The sequence below is a fragment of the Lagopus muta genome, chromosome 2 (assembly GCF_023343835.1).
Source record: "Lagopus muta isolate bLagMut1 chromosome 2, bLagMut1 primary, whole genome shotgun sequence".
NCBI lineage: Eukaryota > Metazoa > Chordata > Aves > Galliformes > Phasianidae > Lagopus > Lagopus muta.
In genome coordinates this window covers 78,100,189-78,126,482 of record NC_064434.1, presented here as the reverse complement: position 1 = coordinate 78,126,482, position 26,294 = coordinate 78,100,189, and the positions used below count along the sequence as shown (strand labels likewise).

Here is a 26,294-nt window from a genome sequence, read left to right as displayed (position 1 = left end):
AAATCTTTGTAGTAAGTGGACAGAAACGTCTCTGTTTCAACATCAGATTAAGTACAAAACACTGGGGAGACCACATTTTTTCTTATTGGTGGTTGGAAATGGAAGTTACATAAGCAGAAAAAATGTTGACCCTTGATGATACACCTATTTTTTGCTTTGATGCAAACAGCTAGAACACCTTTTTGATATTCTAAAACAAACAAAAAAATTGTTAATCTTCAGATTAATAAATTAGGTCATTATAATAATAAATTAGGTTTTTTTTTTCTTTTCAGTTTTTAAAGTTCAGCAACCTCTGACCAAGTATTTACAACAATACTTGAGAGTTCCTTTACAAAAAATACATTTTCTTTTCACATTAAGCATACTGGGTATCTGTGTCTCTTATGACAAGCATTTGTAAAAGAAAAAAGGCAATGCACAAATGGGTAATTAGTATAAAAGTGCCAAGACCTGTTTGGAAAGTTAACATTGTATTATACAGCCAGAGTTATAAATGAGGCAAGCTACAACAAACTTCCAGCTTAATGTGGACAATATTCCAGTAGTTGTTTCAAACAATTGTTTGAAAAAAAACAAAACAAAACAAAACAAAAAAAGAAATAAAAGAAAGAAAAAAAAAAAACCAATAGAAAATCCAGGAGCTGATGCTGTTATTCTATGGAGCTGATTAGTGCTGCATGTATATTGTCATCAGTGTCTCTAGCCAATGCATTCATTAAAAAGCCTTTTTAAGGCTAAGCAGGAAAAGAAAAATAAGAAACACCCTGAAATGTAGCAAGTAGCAAGAGCAACGCTTACTGCTATAATCGTGCACGTACTGTACACACGCAAACACAAGAGTGCACACACACACACACGCACACAAACACTTTCAAATCAAATCAAACTGTAGGTAGAATGAGATGCTCTTTTCTCGTCTTTTCTAAACTCACAAGTGATTAAGCACTGATATGGAATGCCTGTTTATCTGTTTTTGCTCTGGGTAAAATCTCTCTCAGATAAAAATACATTCAACAAGAAAAAAAAATAGAAAAAATATATACTGTATACATAGTATTTTATATATACAGTATATATACGTATAGTGTACATACACATGCATGTATATATACATACGTATACCTACATGCATTTGTATATACATATATATACACAAACATACAAATACTTTTTGTTGTTTTTAGCATAATTATATTTACATAAATATTCCTATAATGCTAAAGTTTAAAGAAGCATGATCTCCTTTTTTTCTGAGCTTCAAAAAAGGTGCTTGAGTAATATACAATTAAAATTAAGCAGCTTCCTAGCATGGAAGTAGTTTCTAAATCTGCATACCAGTAAATAAGAACATCAACAGGAAAAAAAAAAACAACAACAACCTTAAAACAGTCTCTTTTTTACTCTCTTTTAAGCAAGAGCTTTGTCCAACAAAAAAATATTTTTCCTTCTCCTGTATGAACAACCAGAGATTGATATCAAATAACAAAATGAAACCACAACAGACAAACAAACAAACAAAAGCCCCTGGAACTGCGTGGTGTTCTTGACTTTTCCTTCCTTCCTTCAATACTGCTGTCAAAAGATCCAGTGCTCATTTCAGGAATTACTTAGGCCTCAGTCATTTGCTAACTCTGCCAAAGTCTGGCTAATCTAGCCAATCAGCTTTGAAGAAAACAAAAATAAAACAAAAAACAAAAAGCAGCACAAGGTGTAATTTTGTACATCCTTAATAAACCCACCCTTTATTTTCTGCTATAACCTTTTCCTTGCTATTTCATTAACTACTGCAGCTTCTCAACATATAGAAAAATATTTGCAGCTACACCACATCTGTGATGTGACAAATTCTGTTCTATGAGTATATTATTGTAGCAACAGCTGGAAAGAAAACGTCAGACCTTTTTATTTTTTTTTTTTTTCACTTGGGGTTAGGATTTGCTGCAACAGATGCAATTTCAGAACAACAAGAAAAGCCACTGTCCTGCTGCTTGGTGGTATCTATTCATTTTCTTCTCCAGCCAAGCATGACCAGCTTTTCTCCTCTGAAACTTCCTTTAACCTCATTGCCTACCCCTAGCCCCTGATTCCCCCTCCCAAAAAACCTCTATAGCTATGTTACAAGCAAATACACCTTAACAAGTTTTAAAACTTTGGTTCTAAGAAAACACTTGGTCAGTTATCTCAAGGAAAAGTGGGAATGCTTTTTCTGGCACATTGCAGGAGTCAGAGCTCATCCCAGTAAGGTCTTAGAGCTGTACATGTAGTCACAAATCCAATACAATCCACTAAGCAAGTGCACGATTCTAGCTTTATTTTAATAGCAGACTTAGTCTCTTTCTCTCTCTCTCTCATTTTTAAATCCTTGGTAAGGGTGCAATTCTTCAAACTGTTTGATAGAAATTATCTGCCTGTAGGTTGTTCTGTTTCTGCATGCTGTAGAATCCGCTGTATCTTGAATCCGGGTCTGCAATTCTTAGCATCCTCTGAGAACTGTCCACCTGGACCATGGTACCTTTCTTGCAGTCCACATATACCAGTTGATTGTTTAGGCAAGATGGCTGTTAAGACAGAAAGAGAACACTGAATCAGTTAATTTTTTTCTGTATTCAACCCACTGCTAGCAGGTGTTTGTGGTACAAACCCATAAACACAAAGGGAAATGAAATTGGCAATGAAACAGTTTGGACTCATGCTAAGCTTGGTAAAGGTTTATGCCAAGCACAATGACAAACCAACAGCCTCTTGCAATCACTATTTTTCATCTTCTCAGTGAAGTTCGGGTATTCTTTTTTCCCAGTTAAACTGTTACCTACTAGTCTTCCACTATGCAAGGGCTTAGACTTGTTGCCTCAGAGGTGCAGGAGGTTGTTTCCAAGACTTTAATAGCCTCTTTATAGCTGATAATTTTTGAGAACATTTTGTTCTTGGTGACAGTATCACTAGGATAATGGGAGAGATTTCTTTTATTTTTATGTTTATTCAAGCAATTGAAGTTGATTATCTCCTCCGTTAAATGTGAGATTCTGTTACCTTAAGGAGCAATTCTATGGAAACCAGTTGACTCACAGGTAAGAGACAAGAGTTTACAACAAAACAAGGAACAAAAACACAAAAATAAGGCCACATTTTACAATATCAAAGTGTTATTTTATGTGAAAAGAAGCGGGAACCAGCAGTAGTCAAGATCTCCCATTTATTTCCTAGACTAAATTTGAGAATGTATGGCAGAAGTGCAAAATCTAGAGAATTGTGGAAAAACCTGTCACTCCTGACAGAGAAACAAGCAGTATATGTTTTCTTCAACAATGTACCCATCTTCTACTGGATCTGATGTATCATTGTCCTTTAAGTACCCTTTCTTTTAAAGCTCTTCAATAAAATGATCTCGTCCTGTATACTATTATAGCTTAGTACCGATGTATCGATTTTTAGATTAACATCAAATGTATATATATTTTTTCTGCTTTCTCAGCATATTTAAATAACTACAAACTGCAAAACCTTTCTCCTGCAGCCATCATAGAGAAAGCAGAAAGAAAATCTGATGACATGCAGCTTAAAGGGTATTATAGAAAAGTAGTTCCATTTACTCCTTGGAAAAGTAGTTCCAATTCCCAAAATCCTAAAAACAACTAGAATTGTGGGAATATTTTTTCTCAAAACACTACATTATTTTATTTCATTAGCATCAGGAAGATAAAAGAGATGAAAAGCTATATAGTAATGCTTTATAATATCAGTAACAACTCTGGAAAAAATGAAAGATATCCTCTAAAATAGTACACTCGAGTATTGAAAGTGCCATTTCATGCGACTGTGTTATCACTGGATAGGCTGAACAACAGTGTTGATATTTCTAGTGTAAATAAAATCTGTAATAAAAGTCTTTATTGGCTTCAAATTCATTAAACTTTTTGAAACCAATCAGTGATTTTATGTTAAAATTGTCCAATATAATGCAGTTATTAGAAAATGTGATGAACATTACTAGTATGTACAGTATCTGATGTTGGACAATACTTTGAAAGTGGATGGAAGTTTAGAAAACAAAACCTTTCTCCCAAGTGATGACTGCAGATAGAACTGCATACAATTATGTGCACACATATAAAGTTGGGAACATTTTTGGATTTTTTTTGCTGAACTTGATTTCTATCCAGTCTCCACTCATCACTGCATCAAGCAGGACATTGCTGGCATTCATTCAATAATGAAAATAATTATTCAGGAGATTAAATAAACACCACCAGCCTCAAAGGTATAAAAAGGATTCAGGCTTAAATGAAAAAAAAAAAACTGAGTTCATATGATGTAAATTCAATTGCATCTCACAGAATATTCTAGTCAATTTCAGTTTTCAGAAAGGTGAGAAGCTGGAAATAGGCATGAATGTGGCACCTTTGTTGGAGCTTTGTAGCAGGACACTGGAATCCACTGCTTTTTCTGATTGATGAGCAGAAAGACGATGATTACTAACAGCGCTATCGTGATTGGAATTGTCACCAAGGCAACAGAGCTAACTGATGCATCTTCACTGGGGTGCGGCCCACTTCCACTTCTGTACTCTCCCTGGAGATGATTCATGTCTGCAAGACAAATGTGGGCATTTGACATTAGTAATGATAAATGGGCCCCTATCCATAAATAACATAAAAGCCTCAGTCACAAACTTTGTCATTTTCATGAATTTGGACTTCTTCTCATGAAATGTCCCTTTTTTATATAAATTAGAATAACTGAAAGCTAGTAGTTTGTATAGTGACTATATTAGTCATGAAAAGGCCATAAAAAAGAGGAAATTGGATGGAATCTAAAGGTGCAATAATAAGCAACTGTGACAGCTCAGTTGTATTCACTTTGTCTTATCTGATTACAACCAAATTCCCACTCAGAAAAATAATGCTGTATTTCTGTGCAGCAGAAAACCTGGTAGTCTTACAATGAAAAGTTTTTTTGTTTTGTTTTGTTTTTTTTTTTAAATAATTTTTAATTTTTTTAAGCTGATAGAGCAGTTCAGTCCTGTCTGTTCTTGCCTGTTGAGAAATTATTACAATACTTGCATCACTCAGCCTGTGAAAACAGCTCACTGGCAGTCTAACAGACTCAGTTTTTCATGTAATTTCAAAGCATGATCATTTTCAGTGGCAGTATTCCTACACAGTTTTCAGTGCACATTTAGAGTTTCTCAGCCAGGATAGACACAAGCCAACTCCCAACACCTCTGAAATGTAAAAATGTTGAAATTATAAACAGTGTAACTCTATAGTTTTGTAAAATAGTTATATTTCGGATATCCTTTCTCCTAGCCACCAAGTAGTAGCATGCAATATGCATGCATGTTATGATACTTGGATACAGAAAAAAAAAAATACAAATTTTAATAGTCCTCAATTAGAAAAAGTTAGCAAAGAGTGTGACATACAGTATTTTCCACTACCCTGCTGGGCAGTGTAGCTTTAAAACTAAAGATGGATTTACACCATTACGCAATTTTAACAGTCTTGTGTCATTACACCTGAAGTGTTCTGTTCCACAGCCATTTTTCTATGATATATTCAGTATGGGACTCAAGAACATGGGGTGAGATTCTTTTAAGTGGTGTGCAGAATAGAATAAGGGGCAATGGACAAAGACACAGGAAGTTCCATTCAAACGTGAGGAAGAACTTCACTGTTAGGGTGATGGAGCGCTGGAACAGGCTGCCCAGAGAGGTTGTGGAGTCTTCTTTTCTGGAGATAGTTAAGACTCATCTGGATACTTTCCTGTGCAACCTACTGTAGGGGATCTGCTTTAGTAGGGGGGTGGACCTGACAATCTCCCTTCCAACCTCTGCAATTCTATGAAGGCATCGTACGTTCTTCTGTTTTTATCTTTCAGTACAAGAATGTCAAATGGACCAAATCAAAGTTCATTGATGCCTATGGCATAATAGCATTCTGCTTTCTAGCTTGTGTATGAAAAAGACACTGCAGAAGCACTCCTCATTCACCAGTTTATCATATTTATAACTGTACAGAACTCTGTCATACCAACAAAGATGCGTCTTCCAAGCTGAAGATGTAATGATAACGAGATCAAATTGCTCAAGTATACTTTAACAGACTGAGTCCTCTTTGCTCAAAACAGTATAATAACAGAATAATATTCTCAGATAACCACCATTTTCAAAGCATCACACAGATGCTACCAGAATTGAAAAAAAACAAGGACATTAAAACATGGGGAACAGTCACAGATCTAAGTTAGCCCCATTTATATCAGATCTTACCTCTGTGAATGTGGATGATGTCATTTTCACTTGGTGTTGACCAGTTTGGCACTTCTAGTTCAACATCTCCTCGATGATTTGTCTTCTCAATAGGGATGTTAGTAGGTTCAGGTACATACATCTCTGAAAAATGAGATGAATGTCTTTCAAAATTACAAGTGTCTTAATTTTCTGGTGCTGCTCTTAATTCAGTAGATACATCTGGCTATCTGCAATGCTTTCTACTACAAATCTTTATTATTTATTTTAGAATTTTCTCTATTACAGCTATGGGATATGGTTTTAATTTGACATAAAATCTTCAATTTGTGTTAATAAGTTTCCACTGTGTACAAGATTCATGCATGTTGTCATAATCATTATACTAATGTAAAAGGAATGATGTAGTCCTGTAAACAACTTTTTGCTTTTTAAAAAAAGCATTTCAGAATAGATGGCTAAGGCTTGGTTTGTGATGCTAAATGTAAAAAATGCCAAGACAGGGCTACATCCTTCTGGCTGGTACATAGCTGACATTTTTTTTTTCCTCTCCTGTAGTTCCCAAAGTAGGAGAATTGAAAGAGATGCTACTGCTGAATTGTCCTGTCAGAAGTAGTTATTAGCTGACTCAGTAAGAAGGAAAACACCTGCAAAAATATGTCAGGAGTAGCATTAAAAAGCAGTTGCAGTTCTTATGTCCCTTGTGTCCACAGCTAAGACAATTTCATATTACATATATATCAAATTAAAATACACTAGTAATGAAGTATTTGAAAAGTAGTGACCTAGAAGGGACAGAAATATTAATTACTGGGCAAATATGCAGAAGTGCAGAACTATTCATTTTCCTACTTCATTAGTTTATTTTCATAACTTTGTATACCAACAGACAGCAGAAGCAAAAAGAACAAACAAAAAAACCCAGAACAACAATTTTTGAATCTGCAGTTCTTAGAGTAAGTAAAATTCAAACTACGTTTGCACAATGTGCCTATCTGTTATTCATTTTCCTGAAGCCTAAATGTCTCCATGACATCATTCAGTATGGACTGACATTCAAAAAACAATAAATAAAACCTGACTGTCAGTCCTGGAAAAGAGCATTGCAATAAGCTAAGTTGTTACATCACATTACCTGGGCACATGGGACAGCAGCTTCCCTCCACATTGATGGGTTCAGCACAAGGCAGGGGTGGGCAGCTAACAGTGGAGCAGAGAGTCTGACCCTGCAGGCAGTAACAGTGCGTGCAGCTGTCGATGTCCCAGCGCTCCTCATCTGCGTATGTTTTTCCACTGAAGTGGCAGACCACTTTCTTTGGTACTGTATCTTCTGTTGAACAAAAACAGAGCAGTGTTGGGATGGCCAGTTGCACACAGATCTGATCTTTTCCCAAAATATAACAGTGAAAGAATAACTAAGAAAAAATCCCAGCTATAATTAAAAGACCCTCTCCACATCTGTCATAGATATTTCAGAAATACAATTTCTGCTTCTTTATGAAGTACATCACCAGCCCAAACTAATGCTTCTCCTCATGCAAGAGGCTAGAAGATGAATGACTGGGTCATGAAGCAGTGATATCAAAAGTACTGTGAAAATGATAAAACAAGAGAAACTTTTTTTCTTTTTTTTTGACTGTTTGAGACTCCTAACTCATCCTCCTCCTCTTTTCCTAGTAAATCCTATTTAAATCCTATTTAAAAAGAAAGCCAATCTACAGTTCTAACTACCAAGATTCAAGACAGACAAACTCAGTCTGGAATACTTCAAGACAAGACTAGGAAGGATGCCAAGAAGAAGGAAGCAACTCTTGAGTGATGTAACTAGAACAGTTTTGACTATTTATTATGACAAAACAGATAATAAGGGGATATGCTTATTCTTTGTAACCACATCAGTGGGATCTCCCATGAAAACGGTAGCAAGTATGTTTTTTCACGGTCAGTATTATATAAATTGGAAATTGGCACAATTGTAACCCTCAAAAAAGTGAGGTTAGGTTCCACAACACTTTTTCCAAAGATTGAAAGCTACAAAACCAACATTTTTTTCACACAGATTTTGACACATTATGCAATAGAGACCTAAATGTGATAAATAAAGTAGGTCTTGGGAAAGTACTCAAAACCAGCATTCATTTTCTTTCTAAGCATTTAATACATCTTTATTTTAATGCTGATACCTACGCAAGTCTTTCAGACTGCCTGTATTATACCTTCGATTTCACTGAGAAGATGATCATGAATTGCTTAACTTAAAATGTTCATTTGCTGCTATAGCATTTTACAGATTATCAAACAAACAAAAAACAGTACACAGCAGAACCTCCAAAACCCAGACAGAACCTCATTTTCATCATAGCTTCTCAGTACCTTTTTCTGCTAGAGGCAGAAGTTATTATGAAGAAGCACGGTGATGCTGGATTTGCAGATTAAGCAGATGCATGAGACAGCAGAACTAAATTGCAAAGAAACCCACTAAGCTGTTAGAGAAATACTGGTTTAATATCCATACAGATTACATATATAAATATGTCAGCTAGAATTACCTCCCATATATAAATACAAATCCTTAAATATTTTGGCCATCATTATAGATTTTATTTAGAGACAACATAAATAGATCAATATTATCTACAATAAAAAGGTTTGCAGTCAGCAGACCAGTGTCATGTATCTGGACACAGTAAATTCAAATGCAAAAGAAGACTACTGAGTACTACTGAGAAAATACTAATGAAAGCATCTGAAAAGCTTAAAAGTTCCAGAGGTCCTTGAATTGGGCATCCATGTGTCCATGGATGCAATTTCAAGTAGAAGATTTCTATATGAATATGGGATATAGGAAAGTAAGAGTGGGAGGAAAAAGTGGTCAAAAGCTGCAAAAAACATACAATTTCCATTTAAAAATGATTATTTTTGTGTTAAAAGTGTTCAAAAGAGGCAATGAAGACCTGTTTAGGTTAGGATGGCAAGGGACAGAGCGAGAAGCACAGCTGGAGTAGTTCTCTATTTCTTACTCTTAATCCAGAACTAAAGCTGAGCACTCCCTGTTCACCCTGGGCTGACCTACTCCCATAAATGTTACCTTGCCCCACTCAGGACAGCTTCTTCAAGTCTGCAGACCTGTTGGCTGGATGGCTGGAGAAGTCCTTTAACTTGCTTAGGTTTCATGAGTTTATGTAGAACACAACAAAATTTAATACATATAGTGTTTTTTTTTAGAAAAGTGAACAAAGATAAACTCAGAGTACAGTCTTGCACCTTTGAATCTTTAAAGGAAGATCCTGTGCATATATCCTGCTTGATGTCCATATCTATAAGACTATAAACCCAGCATGAAGATGAAGGCTACCACACCAACAAGCACTCAAGAAGAGTGGAAACAAAGGAGAAGTACAGTGAGAAACCCACATGGAAAAACACAGTTCAAAAGACATTGTGCAGCTCTACTTGTCTTTTCTCATATTTCCTCTAACTTCACCAGGAAATCAAACACATCTGGTAACATACAAAGTCAATGCTGTTTTGTGCATAAGAGTGATCTTCTCACTCATCAAATGGACATCCCTTTATCCTCTCTAATGTAGATGGTTATTTTTCCTAATTAATATCTCTTTGCACAAGAAAGAAAAATATTGAACACAAGGTGAATTTGAGAATTCAGAAAACAACAAAGCATCCAAGGCCTGCAAGATTTTGGATTTAAATCTGTGCTGACTTGTTAGACATGAACAAGATCTGGATCCAGAAAGAAGTAGAATAAAAGATAGTGCTAAAATCCAGCATCATTTTTGAAATTTCAAACAATGAAGAAGTCTTGTTATAACTACTTGTTACTACTAAACACTTCATCAGCTATTACATGAAAATAGGAAGGAAGAACCTCTACCAAGATGTTCTTCACAGTTCTCTTGAGCTGGGCTGGGGCCAATGGGATGAGTTTCAACAAGGCCAAATGCCGGGTCCTGCACTTCGGCCACAACAACCCCAGGCGATGCTACAGGCTTGGGGCGGTGTGGCTGGAGGACTGCGTAGAGGAAATGGACCTGGGGGTATTGATTGATGCTCGGCTGAACATGAGCCGACAGTGTGCCCAGGTGGCCAAGAAGGCCAATGGCATCCTGGCTTGCATCAGAAACAGTGTTGCAAGCAGGAGCAGAGAGGTGATTGTTCCCCTATATTCAGCACTCGTGAGGCCGCACCTCGAGTACTGTGTCCAGTTTTGGGCCCCTCACTGCAAGAAAGATATTGAGGCCCTGGAACGTGTTCAAAGAAGGGCAACGAAGCTGGTGAGGGGTCTGGAACACAGGCCATATGAGGAGAGGCTGAAGGAGCTGGGAATGTTCAGCCGGGAGAAGAGGAGGCTCAGGGGAGACCTTATTGCTCTCTATAACTTCCTGAAGGGAGGTTGTAGTGAGCTGGGGGTCGGCCTCTTCTCTCGTGTCATTAGTGATAGGACCAGGGGAAATGGTTTCAAGCTACGGCAGGGGAGATTCAGGCTGGACATGAGGAAGTATTACTTTTCAGAAAGGGTGGTCAGGCACTGGAATGGACTGCCCAGGGAGGTGGTGGAATCACCGACCCTGGGGGTGTTCAAGGAAAGACTGGATGTTGCGTTGAGGGACATGGTTTAGTAGGAGCTATTGGGAATAGGTGAACGGTTGGACTGGGTGATCTTTTAGGTCTTTTCCAACCTTAGTGATTCTATGATTCTATGATTCTATGATTCAAGAAATAAGCAGAAAAGTGAAAAACACAAAGGTTTTATTCTCCATTCTTTGAAATTTCACATGGTTCTCTTTATCATCTGCAGTTGTAATCTTTTATCTGCGGTACTGCATATCTTGATACAACATATATGTTATCAGTCAGGTCCTCCACTAAATCCTCAAGTCTGTATGAAAATTATATCGTCATATTCCTGCACTTGTACCTTGAAACTACAGATAATGATCCTCAAAGCTCCCTATGCAGATTTTAATCTTCAGTTCAGCAAAAGGCACAAATGGCTTTTCCCCAAAACAGGAAAACATATTTCAATTTGGAAATAAAACTTTCTCATTCCCAAGGAAGGGGTAGCAAGTTACGGACTATTTTTATTTGCTCACCAATGCAGTAAGGACAACACTGTCCCTTTCTCAAAACAGGTCTCTCACAGGATACCGGTGGGCAAGACTCAGAATAGCATCTAATTACACCATCCATGCAGATGCAGCTGGTGCAGACATTAGGCTTCCAGGATTCAGCTGTCAGAAAAATATCTCCTTCATCATTTTTGCAGTAACTGGGCATGCTCACATTGCTTGACAAAGAAGGCTGAAGAGGCTCATCTGTAAATATAAAAAATTAAGTTAGTTAACTTACAGTAGCTAACTTCTTTGATATTTCTTCTACATAGGGCTCATTCTTGTCATGCTTGCCAGTTCAGTACCTGCAGTTCATAAATCTCATTATATGCTCTAGAATAAAGTTGATGTAAACCTTTACTGAGTTTACTCAAGAAAAACCAACCAACCAACAAACAAAAAGATAGTGAAATCATGAAATGATCATTGTCAGAAGCAGCCTCTCAGAAAGGGGCTCTGAATGTTCTAAATGGAGTGGCATATAGGAATTCATCTTAAATCAGATATATTGAATTTTAAGCCTAAAAGCTGAATCCTAGAATCAGTTCCAGGCCTTCTATGATGAAAAGTCAAAAGCTATTATGCTGCTATCATCTTCGCCAGACTTATAGGAGATAATTATAAGCTGTGGAGAAGCAGATGGAGCTTGATCAGGCTTCATCTTGATGCTGATGTGTCAGCTTTGATTCTCAGGCACTCACACAGGGGAGATATTTCTGCAATGAAGCTGTATCTTAACAGACATTATAGATCCCAAACTATGAGTGCAGGTACAGAGAGCACATAAAAAAGAAGATAAAAAGATTCATAAGGGGGCTCAGATCAGGTTCTCAATCTAACTATGCAAAATAGGAGACTTCTCACATAGCCAGTGAAGAAGGATGAACTTCTCCAAACATTTATTTATGTGTATTTTGAAGATAAACAAAAAAAATGTTCATGGTTAATAATTGGAAAAATGGTTGTTGGGAGAACAGGCTAACATTTTAGCTTAAAAAAACCTCGCCAGGAAAAATAACAACTCCCAAACCAACAAACACTCTGTGTAACAAATGGCAAAACCTAGTTTGTTTAAGTAAAGCAAATCCTGTTACCTTCTTGACTCTGTGAGGCAGTCTACTGCTGGGCTGTAACGGTCTGATATTAGCAAGCTGCCTTCAAGTCACTCTCAAATCATATCAAGTGAGGATAAAAACAGCAAATTTTCTTTTGTGACCAAGTCCCAAATATCCAACCCTTACAGTATTAACTTTCCCTCAGAGAAGGTGTCCAAACTTCCACCAGCAGATGAGATAACTATTGCACACAGTCAAATTTTGCAATTGAAATGGGAGGACTGCAGGCTTAAACTCCAAAACGCTAAAGGAAAAAGGGAAAGCAACAACCAATTGTGCACACACTGAAACAACTAGTATTCATAACATAAATTCTAAAATCAAGAAAAGACTGATAAAAACTAGCTGTCATTATATACCTGGGCACTGAGGACAGCAGGAGTCCTGTGTGCGAGTGGGGTTTTGACAGAGAAGAGGAGGACAGACTTCAGTCTCACACAGGACTCGTCCACTGTGGCATGTACACTGTGTGCAAGAATCAATGTTCCATGTTTCTCCTTCTACAAAGTATTCCCCACCAGGAGCATGACAGATTGATGGACTAGTGAGCTCTGGCTTCTGCACAATTATTTCATCTGGAAAAAACAGAATTAGAAGATAAGAAAAATCAACTGTGATTCCAATGATTAAAACATATACTCAACCTTTTATTTCTTGCTGCTATTATAAAAAAAATTAGGATTAACAAAGCCAGCTATAAATCCACTCCTAAAGAAACTCTTTTTTAACTTTGTGTCACTCACTTGTATCTCACGGAAAATGTAAAAAAGGTGAAAATGGAACACTTTGGGAACCAATTTGAATAAATGCTGGTGTGAGAATCCTTCTTGTTTTTTGGCTCAAAGCTTGCTTCCTGAGGTTTTTCTTGTGATAGGACTCTGAATGATTTGTTGAGGAGGCAAGTGATGGATGCTAACCGTGTGACAATCGATATCGCTTTGGGAACATTTGAAAGCCCCTTCCTCCAGAGCTGCTTGCTCTGTAGAAGAGCGGAAGAGAGTGCTCAGGAGTGTTCACTGGTGGAAGATCTGGCCTGTGACTAAAGCGCTCCAGCTTGGTATGGGAGGCTGGGGAATGATGCCATTGTATCCTGTGAAGGCAAGATACAAGTTGGTGCCTCCCTGCTTCCTCTTACCTGCTGGCAAGGCCAGGAAGATAAGAACAAAGGAATTTCCTGCTGAGGTCCCAGAGCCAGAAGCTGCCACTCCAAGGAGAGCTGACTCAACCACCTTGGGTTTGAGCTGTCACTCAAAGGAGAGCTGACTCGACCACTTTGAAAGCATTGAAAAGGGGCCATCATCGCCATGGTTGTCATTGTCGTCATCAACAGAACAACTCTGCCCGATGACCCACCACTACTGAAGATCAAAGACGGAACTACAAACTTCGCTGGATCCATGGTGGTGACTATCTCCCTCTTGCTTCCTATAAAGACTCCTTGCTTCTTCTTTTCTATCTTTTCTATTACCCTCCTTCCCTTCCCCATTACCCTAATTCATAATAGTGTCTGTCCTCCCCTTCCCCATTTCCCTGATTAAGATTTGTAATAAACTGGTCAGACTAACATTTGAAACGTTGTTTCTTAATCTCACGCCAGGTATATAGATAATAAAAACCTCCTTTCCCTCCTATAAATTGGAGCGAGACAGCTGGTTAATATACATCAGAGATAACAAAGTGTTCTTGGAATTTTGGAAAGAAAGCAAACCAATCTACAACATAGAAATTCCAAGAGACAACTGTCATTTTCTGAAAATGTATTCAAATTGCACAATTTTTTAATTGCTAAATATTAACATAAATGCAATTCCTGAAAGGATGGATAAGCATGTTCGCAGTCTGGGATTTGAGAAGATTCAACTGCCTATGATAAAATTCTGATGTGACTTGTGCCTCTAACATTCAATGCCAGACTAAAACCAAAATCTGATAATCTCCATCTGTAGCTCCTAAAAACTTAAAAGCACTTAACAATGGAAATATGTCACTGAAAGATTGTTTCATAAAGAAAACTTAAAAGTTAAAAAAATAATCTGCATTAATGACTGAAGTAAAAACAGTACCCAAGATGATTCCAGTGAGTACACTTTAATTTTCAGTGACTATCTCACCAAATTAATCTTCGCTCTTTTTCACACAATTAGTTACATTAATCCTACAGCCCTAGCCAAAGACTCATCCAGCCTGGATTAGAAATCCAGGCAGTTAGAGAATGGATCTGATCTCCTTCAAGTCTTCCAACCATGAGGACATTCAAATAATGGGGGAGTACCCTTCACCAATGGGTGTTTTAAAAATAAAAAAGAGACCTGCCTTGCATTTAGACAGTGTTTAAGCAATTACTATCAGTGAAATTCTGCCATGGACTACACTTGCACAGCCTGGTTAAAAAAGTTCCCACTGTACATAATGGATGAATTTCAAAACAACAACTTTGTGATATTTTCTAATAAATTTACATAGATGACAGGTTGGCATGCTGGTTGCTGTGGACCTGGCATGAGCCAGCAAGCTTGCTCCATGTTCTGCATATAGGAATCAAGCTCCCCACGTAGCATGCTTTATTCAGCTCCATGAGCCATGAGTTTAACCTGTTGCAATGTGAAGCTGCAGGGTTGTCAGTGCATATTGCTCTTTGGCCTCAATTCAACCCAACTGATGTTGGACATTAAGAACGAGCTCCCTCAGAATTCCTGTGCTGTGAAGAGAAGGGATTAAAAAGTGACCCAGGTAATGATTCAGTATCCCTAAACCATTTTCTGTAGGTCCCTCTCTCCTACTTTTGTCATTTGGATAGCCCAAGGCTAACACAGTGCATGTGCTTCTCACCACATTCTTAATAACGCTGATTTGTCTGATGAATTTAGTCTGTGCCCTTTGCTCTGTGGCATCCTCATAGAAGATGCCCAGTTCCATCACTTGCTTTCTCTTCTGCAGAATGACAGGTAGAGCTCAAGAAAATAGACTCAGGCTGATCTTTTCCTGTTCAGAAAGTACTTTAATATTTTTTCCTTAAGGGAATTAACTAATCTATCAGTGATTAGCTTATGTTACCTTTTTCCCATTGCATACATTTCTAAACAGCAAATAGGATTCAGTAGCATTTTACCACACTTGAAGTGACAGCTAGTCTGCTGCCCTGTCACTGTCTGACTTATTTCAGCTGGAACAATCTATTACATTTTATGCAAAAAACATCCAGTCAGGCAAGCTTTGCATTAAGTTCTTTGCAAAGTCACAGCTTATATACTGCTCATAATCATAAATGCCTAACCAGAGTACTGCTGTATGTACGGCACTGCTTACAGCTCCCTTACCAGTATTGGTATTGATATATTATTGCAATTGAGTTGCTGCAAATGTGCAATTACTAGATTCCTGATGGAGTAACTAGCAAGGCAAGCACGTAGTCTTTCTGAGAAGCATGGTTCTGCAAAACACTAGAAGTTAATGGCTTTCTAAATCTTGCAGGAAACCTGGAGCTCTCCTTAAGAACTGGTACAATCCACTTGAATCTCATAATATATAGAAACATGGTTTTGATGAGTGTTTTAGCAAAGTATTTCTTGTTCTGTTGAAAACCAAATGTGAAATTGAGCATAAACAACTTTTTCAGTCTGAAAAGAGATTTCTAAGAGCTGCCACTTCCCTAAAGGAAGTAGGCTAAAAGTGTGATTTAAAACCACATCAGGACTGCTAATTATTTATGTTAGATACGTTTGACTGTCATGCTCACAACCTCACAAACGCAACTGCATTCCTATCTGTAGAAAGCCATGATATTCATTTAATAGCATCAGAGTGGAATCAATACACTGCAAACTAAAATCAGAAGTGCATAGCAAACAAAAAACCTTGGAGAAAGAGAACCCCTCAGAAGGAAATTTGGCTATATTACTCACAGGTAACAAACTGAAAGAAACTAATCTCTGGTTGCCCTAGCACTGTATGCGTTTGCACCAAGTATGGCTTTGCTTGCACAGAAGCTAGATGACAAGTACCCTGAAAAGACCAAAGAATGTTAGGCAGAGAAATCTAGGTAGATACCATATCTCTAGGACCATATCTGGACTCTGCTGGGATAACACTGCACTCTGGTGTGGCAAAAATCTTACATACAAACTGATAAAACCAGCCAGATGCTTAATAATGGGAGAGATGGAAGCAAGTAAAGGATGGATCCTCAAGTGTGCATAAATAGTGGGAGTAACTTTCTTCATGTTTCCAAGTAAGCTAACAATTTCATTAATGGTTATCATTAATAAGATGCTAAAGGGAAATTGCTCAGCCTCAGTAAGCACTGCTAAATTACTTAGTATTAGGAATAGCTCTGGCTCTGTAAAACAACTGTGCCAAAAGCAACACCATGGCACAGGAACCACAGACACTGTGTCCAGTCTCAATAGTGGGAGCAAGTGGTATATGCTGAGAGAGGGTGAAAGGCAGATCAACCTTTTGCAATCCCATATCCTTTTGAGGACTATGTTTTTCTAATTACAACTGGGTGCAAAATGGATTGGAGATATTCGCTGAAGCAGTCTGAAGAGATCTACTGTCTAGGGCTGCTCAGCCTGGAGGAGAAGGCTCCAGGGGAGACCTGAGAGATGCCTTTCAGTATCTAAAGGGGGGTACAAGAGAGAAAGAGACAGACTGTTTATAGCAGGACAAGGGGAAATGGTTTCAAACTAAAAAGGAGGTGATTTAGATTGCATATGAGGAAGACATTTTTTTACAGTAGGGGTGGTGAGGCACTGACACAGGTTGCCCAGAGAGGTGGTGGATGCCCCACACATGCAGACTTTCAAGGTCAGGCTGGACAGGGCTCTGAACACCTGATTTAGCTGTAGGTGTCCCTGTTCATTGCGGGGGAGTTGGGTTAGATGGCCTATAAGGGTCCCTTCCAATTAAAAAGATAATATGATTCTATGATCTTATGAAGTCCTAGAAAGGATACACTCTTTTCAGTCGCTTTCAGAAAGAGGATTTGGCTACGTATTTTGTTCCTAAGATTTTCTGTTCTTTTCAAGGGATTTGAAACCATTCATAATTGCTTGAATCATGCAAGTGCTTTCTTACTATTTCATTATTCTTATTATCACCATGCGCCTTGTTCCTACTTGTAACATGACTTATGATCAAGTCATAGACAATATAACGCTATTACAAATTAAACTATTCAGCATATAAAATACTGCAGGAATCAATCTGAAGGTGGAGGGAATTACTCATCATCTGTCCACATTCTAAAATTGTAAAGTTCTTTCATAAATGTTTTCCATTTTATCACTTCTTATTACAATTATATTGGAATGCAGCATTTATTGTACTGGTCTTCTCCCTGAGAGAATTAGAATTATTTTCTACCATTGGTGGTAGTGGAACATTCCTTCAGAACAGAATCATCATGTTCAATTGCCAAAGACGTCTCTTTAAAAGCCTACTCCTCTGAGGAGCTGACAGAGAGGTGAATTTTAATAAAATTACACTTTAAAATAGAAAAGATAATGCTTATAACATCTTATTATATTTGCTATTATTGCTAACATAAACAGGAAACTAAACTGTTTAAGGATTTCAGTGTATCAAAAATTAACATATTAGGACCTACAACATGCACATGTTTCATATACGCAAGTAACCACTTTTCAGATGTTAGATCTCAATGAAAGCCACTCACGATGTTCTATTTGGACATAGAAAGCTTCATTTATACTTATTACAGAATGAGTTTTCATGTATTAGGAAAGACCACACATATGTGAAAACAAGCTCAACCACAAAGAACATACAAGACAGCATGTTACCTGGACATGATGGGCAACACTGCCCTGGATGTATGGTGGGGTTGCCACAATTAGGAACAGGACAGGTGATCAAGGCACACATTTCCCGTCCGTTGTGACAGTAACATTCCCTGCATCCATCGTGCCAACTCTCTTCGTTTTCATGTCGGCGCCCATCCACTGACAGGCAAGAGCCTGTTTTAACTGGAGGCATAAGAGAAGCAGTTGCCTCTGCAAGAAGTCAAAAGAAAATGTAATTTTCTAATAAGCATGTGTTGCTTAGAAAAACATAAATACTGCATGCCTGGCTTGCATTTATTTTTAAAGTATGTAAGAGATCAAGTTATTAATAAATGTATCATTTACATTTAGAAATAAAGTAATCTTGAGACATACGAAGTAATTATTGGTATACTGGAGGCCATAGTAAGACATAGTAGAATTTATTTCCTTGAAAAATACGATCAATTATTTCTGTTGTGCTTACACTGTCTTTAATCATGCAGTAATGCAGTACTGGCTAAACAATGTAAGGAAATGATAGAAAACATGAGGCATATTTAAAATTAAACAGAATAGTTTTAGATATTATCTGTAACATGAGTACCAAATATCTGGTAGAATATAAAGGTATTTACAAGAGCTAAGGATGGCTCCATATGTACCATTAATTAAAAAAATTCCAAGCACGTTCTAATAGGGCCATACCAGATACTGGAAATATTTCATAAGCCACTACCTACAATAAATTACTTGTGTTAGTTATTATAAATGATGTTTGGAAGATGGCTGCTCTGACATTTTTATCCCTCATTCCTGGGTTTTATTGAGATGAAAATACAATTGTTTGGACTGCTGTGTTACTTGCTCTCAGCCAGAACAGGGAGGCTTTTGGCCTAGGGAGGATAAAGACTCATTTGGATCTTAAGGGGTATTTAAGTGCAGAAGGACTCGGCCTCAATAAATTCTCTGTTAATCAGTAGTGAATTTAGATCCTAACAATCCCTCACCAACATCATTCATGATGGAGGATTTTGGGTCAGTTTGCCAGTGAACTGACTTGCTTTCAGTGATACATCAACACTTACATATGTAAAGCTGCTGTATTAATATGCTTGTCAATTATTCATTTAAAAAAATAGTGCAGAATGAGAAGAATTGTTAAAATGTGTTTCTAGTTAATTAAAAAAAATATCACAAACCCATCACAAAACTAACAGCACTCCAGCTGTGGTGGATCTACCAGTGGTGGCCTAGGAATGACAAGCAGATGCTATGAAGTGGGTTTGCTGCACATCATTTGAATAAGAACTCAGTACACAGATACTGCACTACCATGCTGTTTTGTGACACGTAGAAAAAAAAGGGAAATGGGTACAATACTTCTAAAAGCAATGCATTGAAGAGAAACAATATGAAAAGGTTGCACACAGTTATTACACATGCAAATCTTAATACCAGATGATATATAGATTCCTTTTTAAATTCTGTCCTACATTAAAATCATTACTGATAAATCGTTATTGATAAATGTTTTAAAATATCTGATGTATTCAGGCATTTTTTTTTACTAAGACATTCTTATGTCTACTCCTAAATTTGGAAAAGCAAAGCAAGCATGTAAGCAGATATTCAAGATTAACACAAGAGTTTGACATTATTTTCATTTTTCAGTTTTTAGACAAATGTTGCATAAAAGGAAATACTTAGAGAAGAAATCAGGTTCCCAAATACAAAATGAGAATAACTCAATATCCAGAGGTATGGCTGAAAATAAACTGAGAATTACATAGCTTACAAGGAAAATGCAAGTCAGGAATGTTACACCACTGCAGAAAAGGCAAGTTCAGCCTAAGGTACTGTATGGGAGCATCGGACATTGAAATGCAGCTCTACAATCTGTACCAGTGGGCAATTTTTTGCTGCTGCAAAAGTGCAGTATCCAGTTTCAGAACTGTGAATAGGGATCACGATACCTCGGTCTTGTTGACTTTGAAAATAATACATTTAGGAGTCTCTAATTGCAAACCCTTAAATATTGCCAGAGTTCTAAAGGGAAAGGTGAGAAATTGTTCCCTGAGTCTGTTGAGCTTAAGAAAATAAGTAGATGGTTAAATTCCTAGAAAGGATGATGGAAATACAAGAAAACTCATCTTTTAGTATCTCATATTGGTAACCACATGAAAATATACGTTAGAGAGTAGAATTTTTTTTTTTTTTTTTTTTTTTTTTTTTTTTTTTTTTTGAGATTGGAGGTTCTTAGAAGTGAAATCATAGACAAAAATCTGTTGAGGATTATCCAGATACACTTGGCATTATGTGAGGGTAGAGAAATGGACTCGTCTTTTTTTGGAGGACTATCTGATCTCTGTATTTCTACGGTTCTACTTGTATTTACTCCAGCATAAGTTAATTCCAGAAGAGGCAGATTAGAAAGTGGAGCTAATTCACAAGCAAGTTACTTACCAACTCTCTCACCCTACTTAGGAATTTTGGATCAAAGTTTTAATGACTCCGGGCTTCCCTAGAACATACTGATGGTTGCCCTAGCTATTCGTGGATGAGTTGCTCATGATTACATAATTTAAGGGATAGTTCATGATGATCCAGTGTTTAATCTCACAATATTTTATTTTTACTAATAAAACAGAATACATTCCAGGGGGCAGTGTGAGAAATCTTTTTTTTTTTTTTTTTTTTTTCCAGACACTGGAGTGTGAGATCAATATTTGAAAACATCAGCAGTGAAAAACAACCGAGGTAATAATGAATCTGAAGTATGGACAAATCTGTGAAGTATCTCAGCAAATACCCACAGGCTCTGAAATCTCATGGAAGTATGTATTATTGTGAAAATTTTATATTTAAGAATTTCTGACATTAGCCTATTAGAATTTTACATAGATTTATGGTACAGCATTTCAATTCTTACAGGTTCCATATAACATCCCTTTGATCTGGCTTCCAAATGCTTTGAAAACATGTCGCAGTGATAAATGGCAACACCTACCTCTGCATTTGCAGATAACACAACCGTGGCTGTTCTGCTGGAAGCCCATTGGGCAGATTTTACCACAAGGCATTTCCGGGCATTTCTTACATCGACAGATTTCACAGCCATGCTTGTTCTTCCTAGATTACCAAAATAATTTGTTAAAGGTCAGCAGGACACTTTAAATGTCTAAATGCCATGGTTGAAGCAAAAGCAACCTCTAAATTGACTGATCAAATAAAGAAAATTGTCTTTAACATTCAGTTATTTTCAGTATGCACATTGATGTTCTCTTCCCATGTGAATGGCAACAGGTATTTGGAAGTTTCAAGCCACAGCAGATAATACAGATCTAAATGCTTTTGACTCACAAATGTACTATATTACTAAAAGACTAAATAATTATAGTGCTGAAGTGAGATTTGCAATAAAATGATCTTAAAATTTTTCTTACTACAATTTTAACCCTTCATGCTACAAATTGTTTTATTTACGGTTATCATTAACATTATTTAATTCATTAACATCAGTGCCATTACTAATATTTTGTAGACAATGACAAGATTAGGGTGCTTATTTCCTTTTTTTAAAAAATAAAAAACGTAACAACATCAAACATTAAAAAAAAAAACAACCAAACCTTTTATATAATTGAACTATACCCTTCATCTAAAGGTAGAATTTAAATAGATGATTTTCAAATTAGTTTTAGAATGTTTCAAATTCAGTTTATGTGTACAAAAATTCAACTGAAAGACCATTCCAAAGATAGGGCTCCTAACGTGGCTTCACATCAGTTTGCTTTTAAGGTACCTTTATCTTACTCCATGCTACCATACCATGCTTATTATTATTTGCTATAATTTCTAAAATCCCTTTGTTTGATAATTCACACAAATTTACTAATATAAATGTTTTATGCATACTTTAGTTAGAAAAAAGAGAAAAAGGTGTGCGTTTCAACTTACTGAAGTACAGAAAGAACACTGAAATTTTTAATTTTCTTCTGTAGGTCAATATTCTAAGTCAGTCGGGATAAAAAATGACTACTCTCAACTACTAAAAAGTATAATTCTGTGAGAGATTTAATGTTACTGTTTTATAAGACCTTCTATTTGAAGATGAACCAGGTAGTTTGGTGCCAGCCCACAGAGCAGTCCTGAAGGGCATAACGCTTGTTCATGATCTCAAATGAAGCCTGCAGTTGCAAATGTCTTCTCACTAGGCAAATGATCACCTAATATCCATGGCAACTACACTAACATCAGTATCTGCCTCCTTTCAACATCTTCTTTTATTTATTGTATTTTTTTATGCTTTAGATTGTCAATGCTTGAACTTTTGAGTCACCCCACTAAAACACTGTTTTTCAATTTGAGCTTTTTTCTGGATTCATGCCAATGACCACTGCAGCTCACCAGATACAATATGTTCAGTCAAAGGAATTGAAGGAGTCAGTCATTATTAGCCCCATCACTCTTATGACCACTATTTCCTGTAATAAGGTTCTACAACTTACAAAGGGGTAAGCCTGATTCTGTATCTCAAATAACAAAGGATATATGGGTATACATATATCCACTTACACGAGTTCAGTGCTAACATCCAAATAGATCTGAAGAATACTTTCATCTTACATTAAGTAATGTCATTTCTTCTTTCTCATACTTTCCCCAATTTTCTCAAAGTGAACACATGCATATATTTTCCCAGATTTTGCATATTTTCAATACATATGGGCATACCAAAGAGGCATAAACATATAAGTATAGAATAAGAATACTTACAAGTATCCGAAGGGACAGTACTTGTCACATACAACAGGTTTGCATTTCTTGGGCCGTGGACGACACTGACAGATCTCACAGTTATGAGCATCAGTCTGGAACCCAAAGGAACAGTCCAGGGAGCAGCCTGATATGAGGCCCATACACAGCTCTTCTCCTGTGAAGAACACACACAGATGAATGCAAAGCAAAAGTTTATACTAGACAAATGGATCCAATAGGATGTCTTCAGTTCCAGTTAAGAATTTGAGAAGTAGATATAATACCCTGTACTAATTTGATTTTGTGAAGTTATGCACATCCAACCAACATCCATGATTGTCAGCCTTTAATAAAGCATTTAAAATAACTTAAAGTTGTGACACACCATATTCATTTGTTCCTCTTCAATATAGAGTAACTTTTATTTCTAGCCTACATATTTCAAACAGAATTGAAAGGCTGAAATGTAAAAGCCTTTATTCCTCACTTAGAGTGCTTGCTGTCACCTGTTTGCTGATTAAAACGTGCTTCTCAAAAATATAACTGTAATATTGGAAGAGGTGATTAAAACTTTGAGATGTTAGACTAAAAGACCTTCCTTCTGAAGTCTGTTATTATGTTTTATTTTTGTGGCAAGGAAGGATGATGTTGGATTGTTGGTGTATAAAAGAAATTAATTAGAATTAAATTAATTAAAAGAAATTAGTGGCCTTATACAAGAAATTAAACTCTGTTTTGAGCTCTGATGTGGTATAAATTATGACATTTCCTGCTGATACTCTGAACTGACCCGAGAATAATCCTGGAAACACACATGGACTGATGAGTACCATTCATTTTCTGAAGTGTACTTTGTCACAGAGATGAAGTGTTTGGGTGGCTGTGCGTAATCAGCAGGCTCGCAGAACATAGGTCAAGGAACAATAAGGTACAAATGCAAAGGTGAGGGAGAAATAGAAAAAAAAAAATCTAAAGGCATAGAAACAACAGGAATATTTTTTAGTTGGCACGTTTCTTTAAGTCATTTGTGTCCAGATTTGTGTTTAGGACAGCTTTCAAAGCGTGGCACCCTGATTTAAATATGAAGTAAAATATAGTGCAATAGTGACTTCTTCAGGATCTCATGGGCAAATAGGTTTTCGCTTTCAATCTTCTGTTCTGCTTTGATTGTTATGATTTGTTTAGTGACACTGAAGTGCAAAATACACTTTTACATGCAAAATTGATATACTTTATTTAAAGGGTCAAAGTGTCTAGGACAGTGGTATGCAAACAGGATGACAGTGTCTTATCCTAAGTAGTTCACGCCATTAAATTACTTAAAATTCAAACAGTCCGTTGGCATACTAACTAGACAGTCTAGTCTGAAGGCAACTTTCTCCTTGCTTATTCATTTATGTATTGAGTTATCCTCAAAAGAATTCTGAATTTTGACTTTTTGAAGTCAAGAATGGATGACTGACTGACAAACATTGCCTCTCAAGAACAGATGCTGAAGAGTATCCTCATCTTCATCATGCCATATGTAAAATATAATCAAAATTCTGTCTGTTTCAACACAGGTAAAGTTTGCTGAATTCAATAGAGACTACTGCTCACACCTGAACTTACTAATGTAATGTCTGTGCTAGACGAGGACATCAGAATACTCTGTATAGAACTCTACAGGCAATCCTTCTAATAACATGCTAAAAATGATGACTACTGAGAAGCTGGTTGTTACTAAAATTAATGTGCTCTCATATTTAAATTTCTCACATTACAATATTACAAGCTGTGGACTTAGATTCTCAATAGGTTTTGAGAAATATTCTCTATAAAGAAATTCAGTGTTGTGGAAATCGTTGATTCTGGCCTGCTTTCTAACTTCACAACTAGCTATGCACATTTCTTTTTACTGAAACATTTTAAAAGACATGGAAAATTACAGGCAGCCGCAAACTGAAGTACCATCTGGTACACATGCACAGGCCTCCTGAAAACCCTATTTCACAGTTTTAAACAGGGCATTTTTTCAGAAAAGTGAGAGCAAACTTGCCAATTTTACAGGAACAGAGTTTAGCTCTATGAAAAAAAAAAAGGGAAAAAAAAAAGAGAAAAATTGCCAGGGCTAGAGATTCACATGAAAATAAAATTTAATGAATACAATTTTCACCCTGACACATAGCCATAACTATAACTTTAAATTCATTGTTAGTAAAATTATCACAAGTTCAATATGAAAGACAAGTAAAACCAGATTTCCTCCAAAGGCTCTGCAATACGAGTAAAAAGTACTAAAGAGTAAAGACAACTGCGATCTACTTATGAAAGTCAGCTGCTATTATCTGAGATTTATTTACTGAAAATATCAGGAGGTAATTTGTTTTGGGGGGCTTTATCCACTTTTGCATAAATAAACTTCACCTAGAACCTGAATCCCAAATCATGCAACATATTCACAGGGAAGAGATTCAGCCTTCAGTGAAGCTAAGAGCTTAAAGAGTGTATTCCAAAGAAGCACTCTGAGGATAGAAAACACTTTAAAAAGCTAACATTGAAGGAAAACTACCTTTCAGAAGTCTGGAAATCTGCATTACGTGCTTACATGTCACTGCAACTCTAACAGGATAGGCAAGCTTCATGATTACAGAATATTTGTTTTTTCCTTGACAACGTTATAACTAATCGTTCAGAACTCAATTAAAGATTCAACAGGGGGGTACAAAACTAAACAGAAATGATACAATGAGTAGGAAACCAATAAAAGAGAAGGCATCTTTCACTACGCTGCTCGAGAAATATGTGGTTGGAGAGCAGAGTTCTATGTGAGAAGTAGAAACACATTCGGTAATTTTTCTTATTAACTGTGAAATGCCAATGAAGTAATGTCAATACAGAAAATCCTTTTACATAAGGTAATAGGAGGGCTTAGGGTGATAAAGTAACGACACTAGAATGAAATGCAATACTGAAAATGTATAAAATGCATAAACTGAGTTCACACACATGAAATTAGTTGATTTCAGAAGGATAATAAAGTGATGTGACTTTAGAAAGAGACAGATATGCTCCTGAATGTCTCAGGTGAATATAACTGTTCTTTTAACACAAACATTTTAATGTGAACATAGGCTTTAGATGAAATATAAAACAAAATACGAAACTAAATTCTAGAAAAATTTCAATTGAATCAAACACAGAAAAAGCTAGCACAGTAATCAAAGAAAGACTGCCCTACACCAAAGACTTTCTCAAAATAGCTTCTTACAGGGAA

General features: G+C 36.6%; 1 protein-coding gene across 1 annotated transcript in view; it reads right to left on the bottom strand.

Annotated features, from left to right (window-relative positions):
• Window positions 1-454: 454 nt before the first annotated feature.
• Window positions 455-26,294, bottom strand: part of CRIM1 (cysteine rich transmembrane BMP regulator 1) — a 165,552-nt gene continuing 139,712 nt past the window's right edge. The window contains exons 9-17 of the mRNA XM_048937861.1: window positions 23,057-23,213; window positions 21,288-21,409; window positions 18,299-18,508; window positions 12,854-13,069; window positions 11,362-11,583; window positions 7,386-7,580; window positions 6,272-6,394; window positions 4,402-4,589; window positions 455-2,561 (exon numbers count right to left, since the gene is read on the bottom strand). Coding sequence (XP_048793818.1) covers window positions 2,385-2,561; window positions 4,402-4,589; window positions 6,272-6,394; window positions 7,386-7,580; window positions 11,362-11,583; window positions 12,854-13,069; window positions 18,299-18,508; window positions 21,288-21,409; window positions 23,057-23,213 — 1,610 coding nt within the window. The 3' untranslated portion in view covers window positions 455-2,384. The remainder of the gene's footprint in view (window positions 2,562-4,401; window positions 4,590-6,271; window positions 6,395-7,385; window positions 7,581-11,361; window positions 11,584-12,853; window positions 13,070-18,298; window positions 18,509-21,287; window positions 21,410-23,056; window positions 23,214-26,294) is intronic.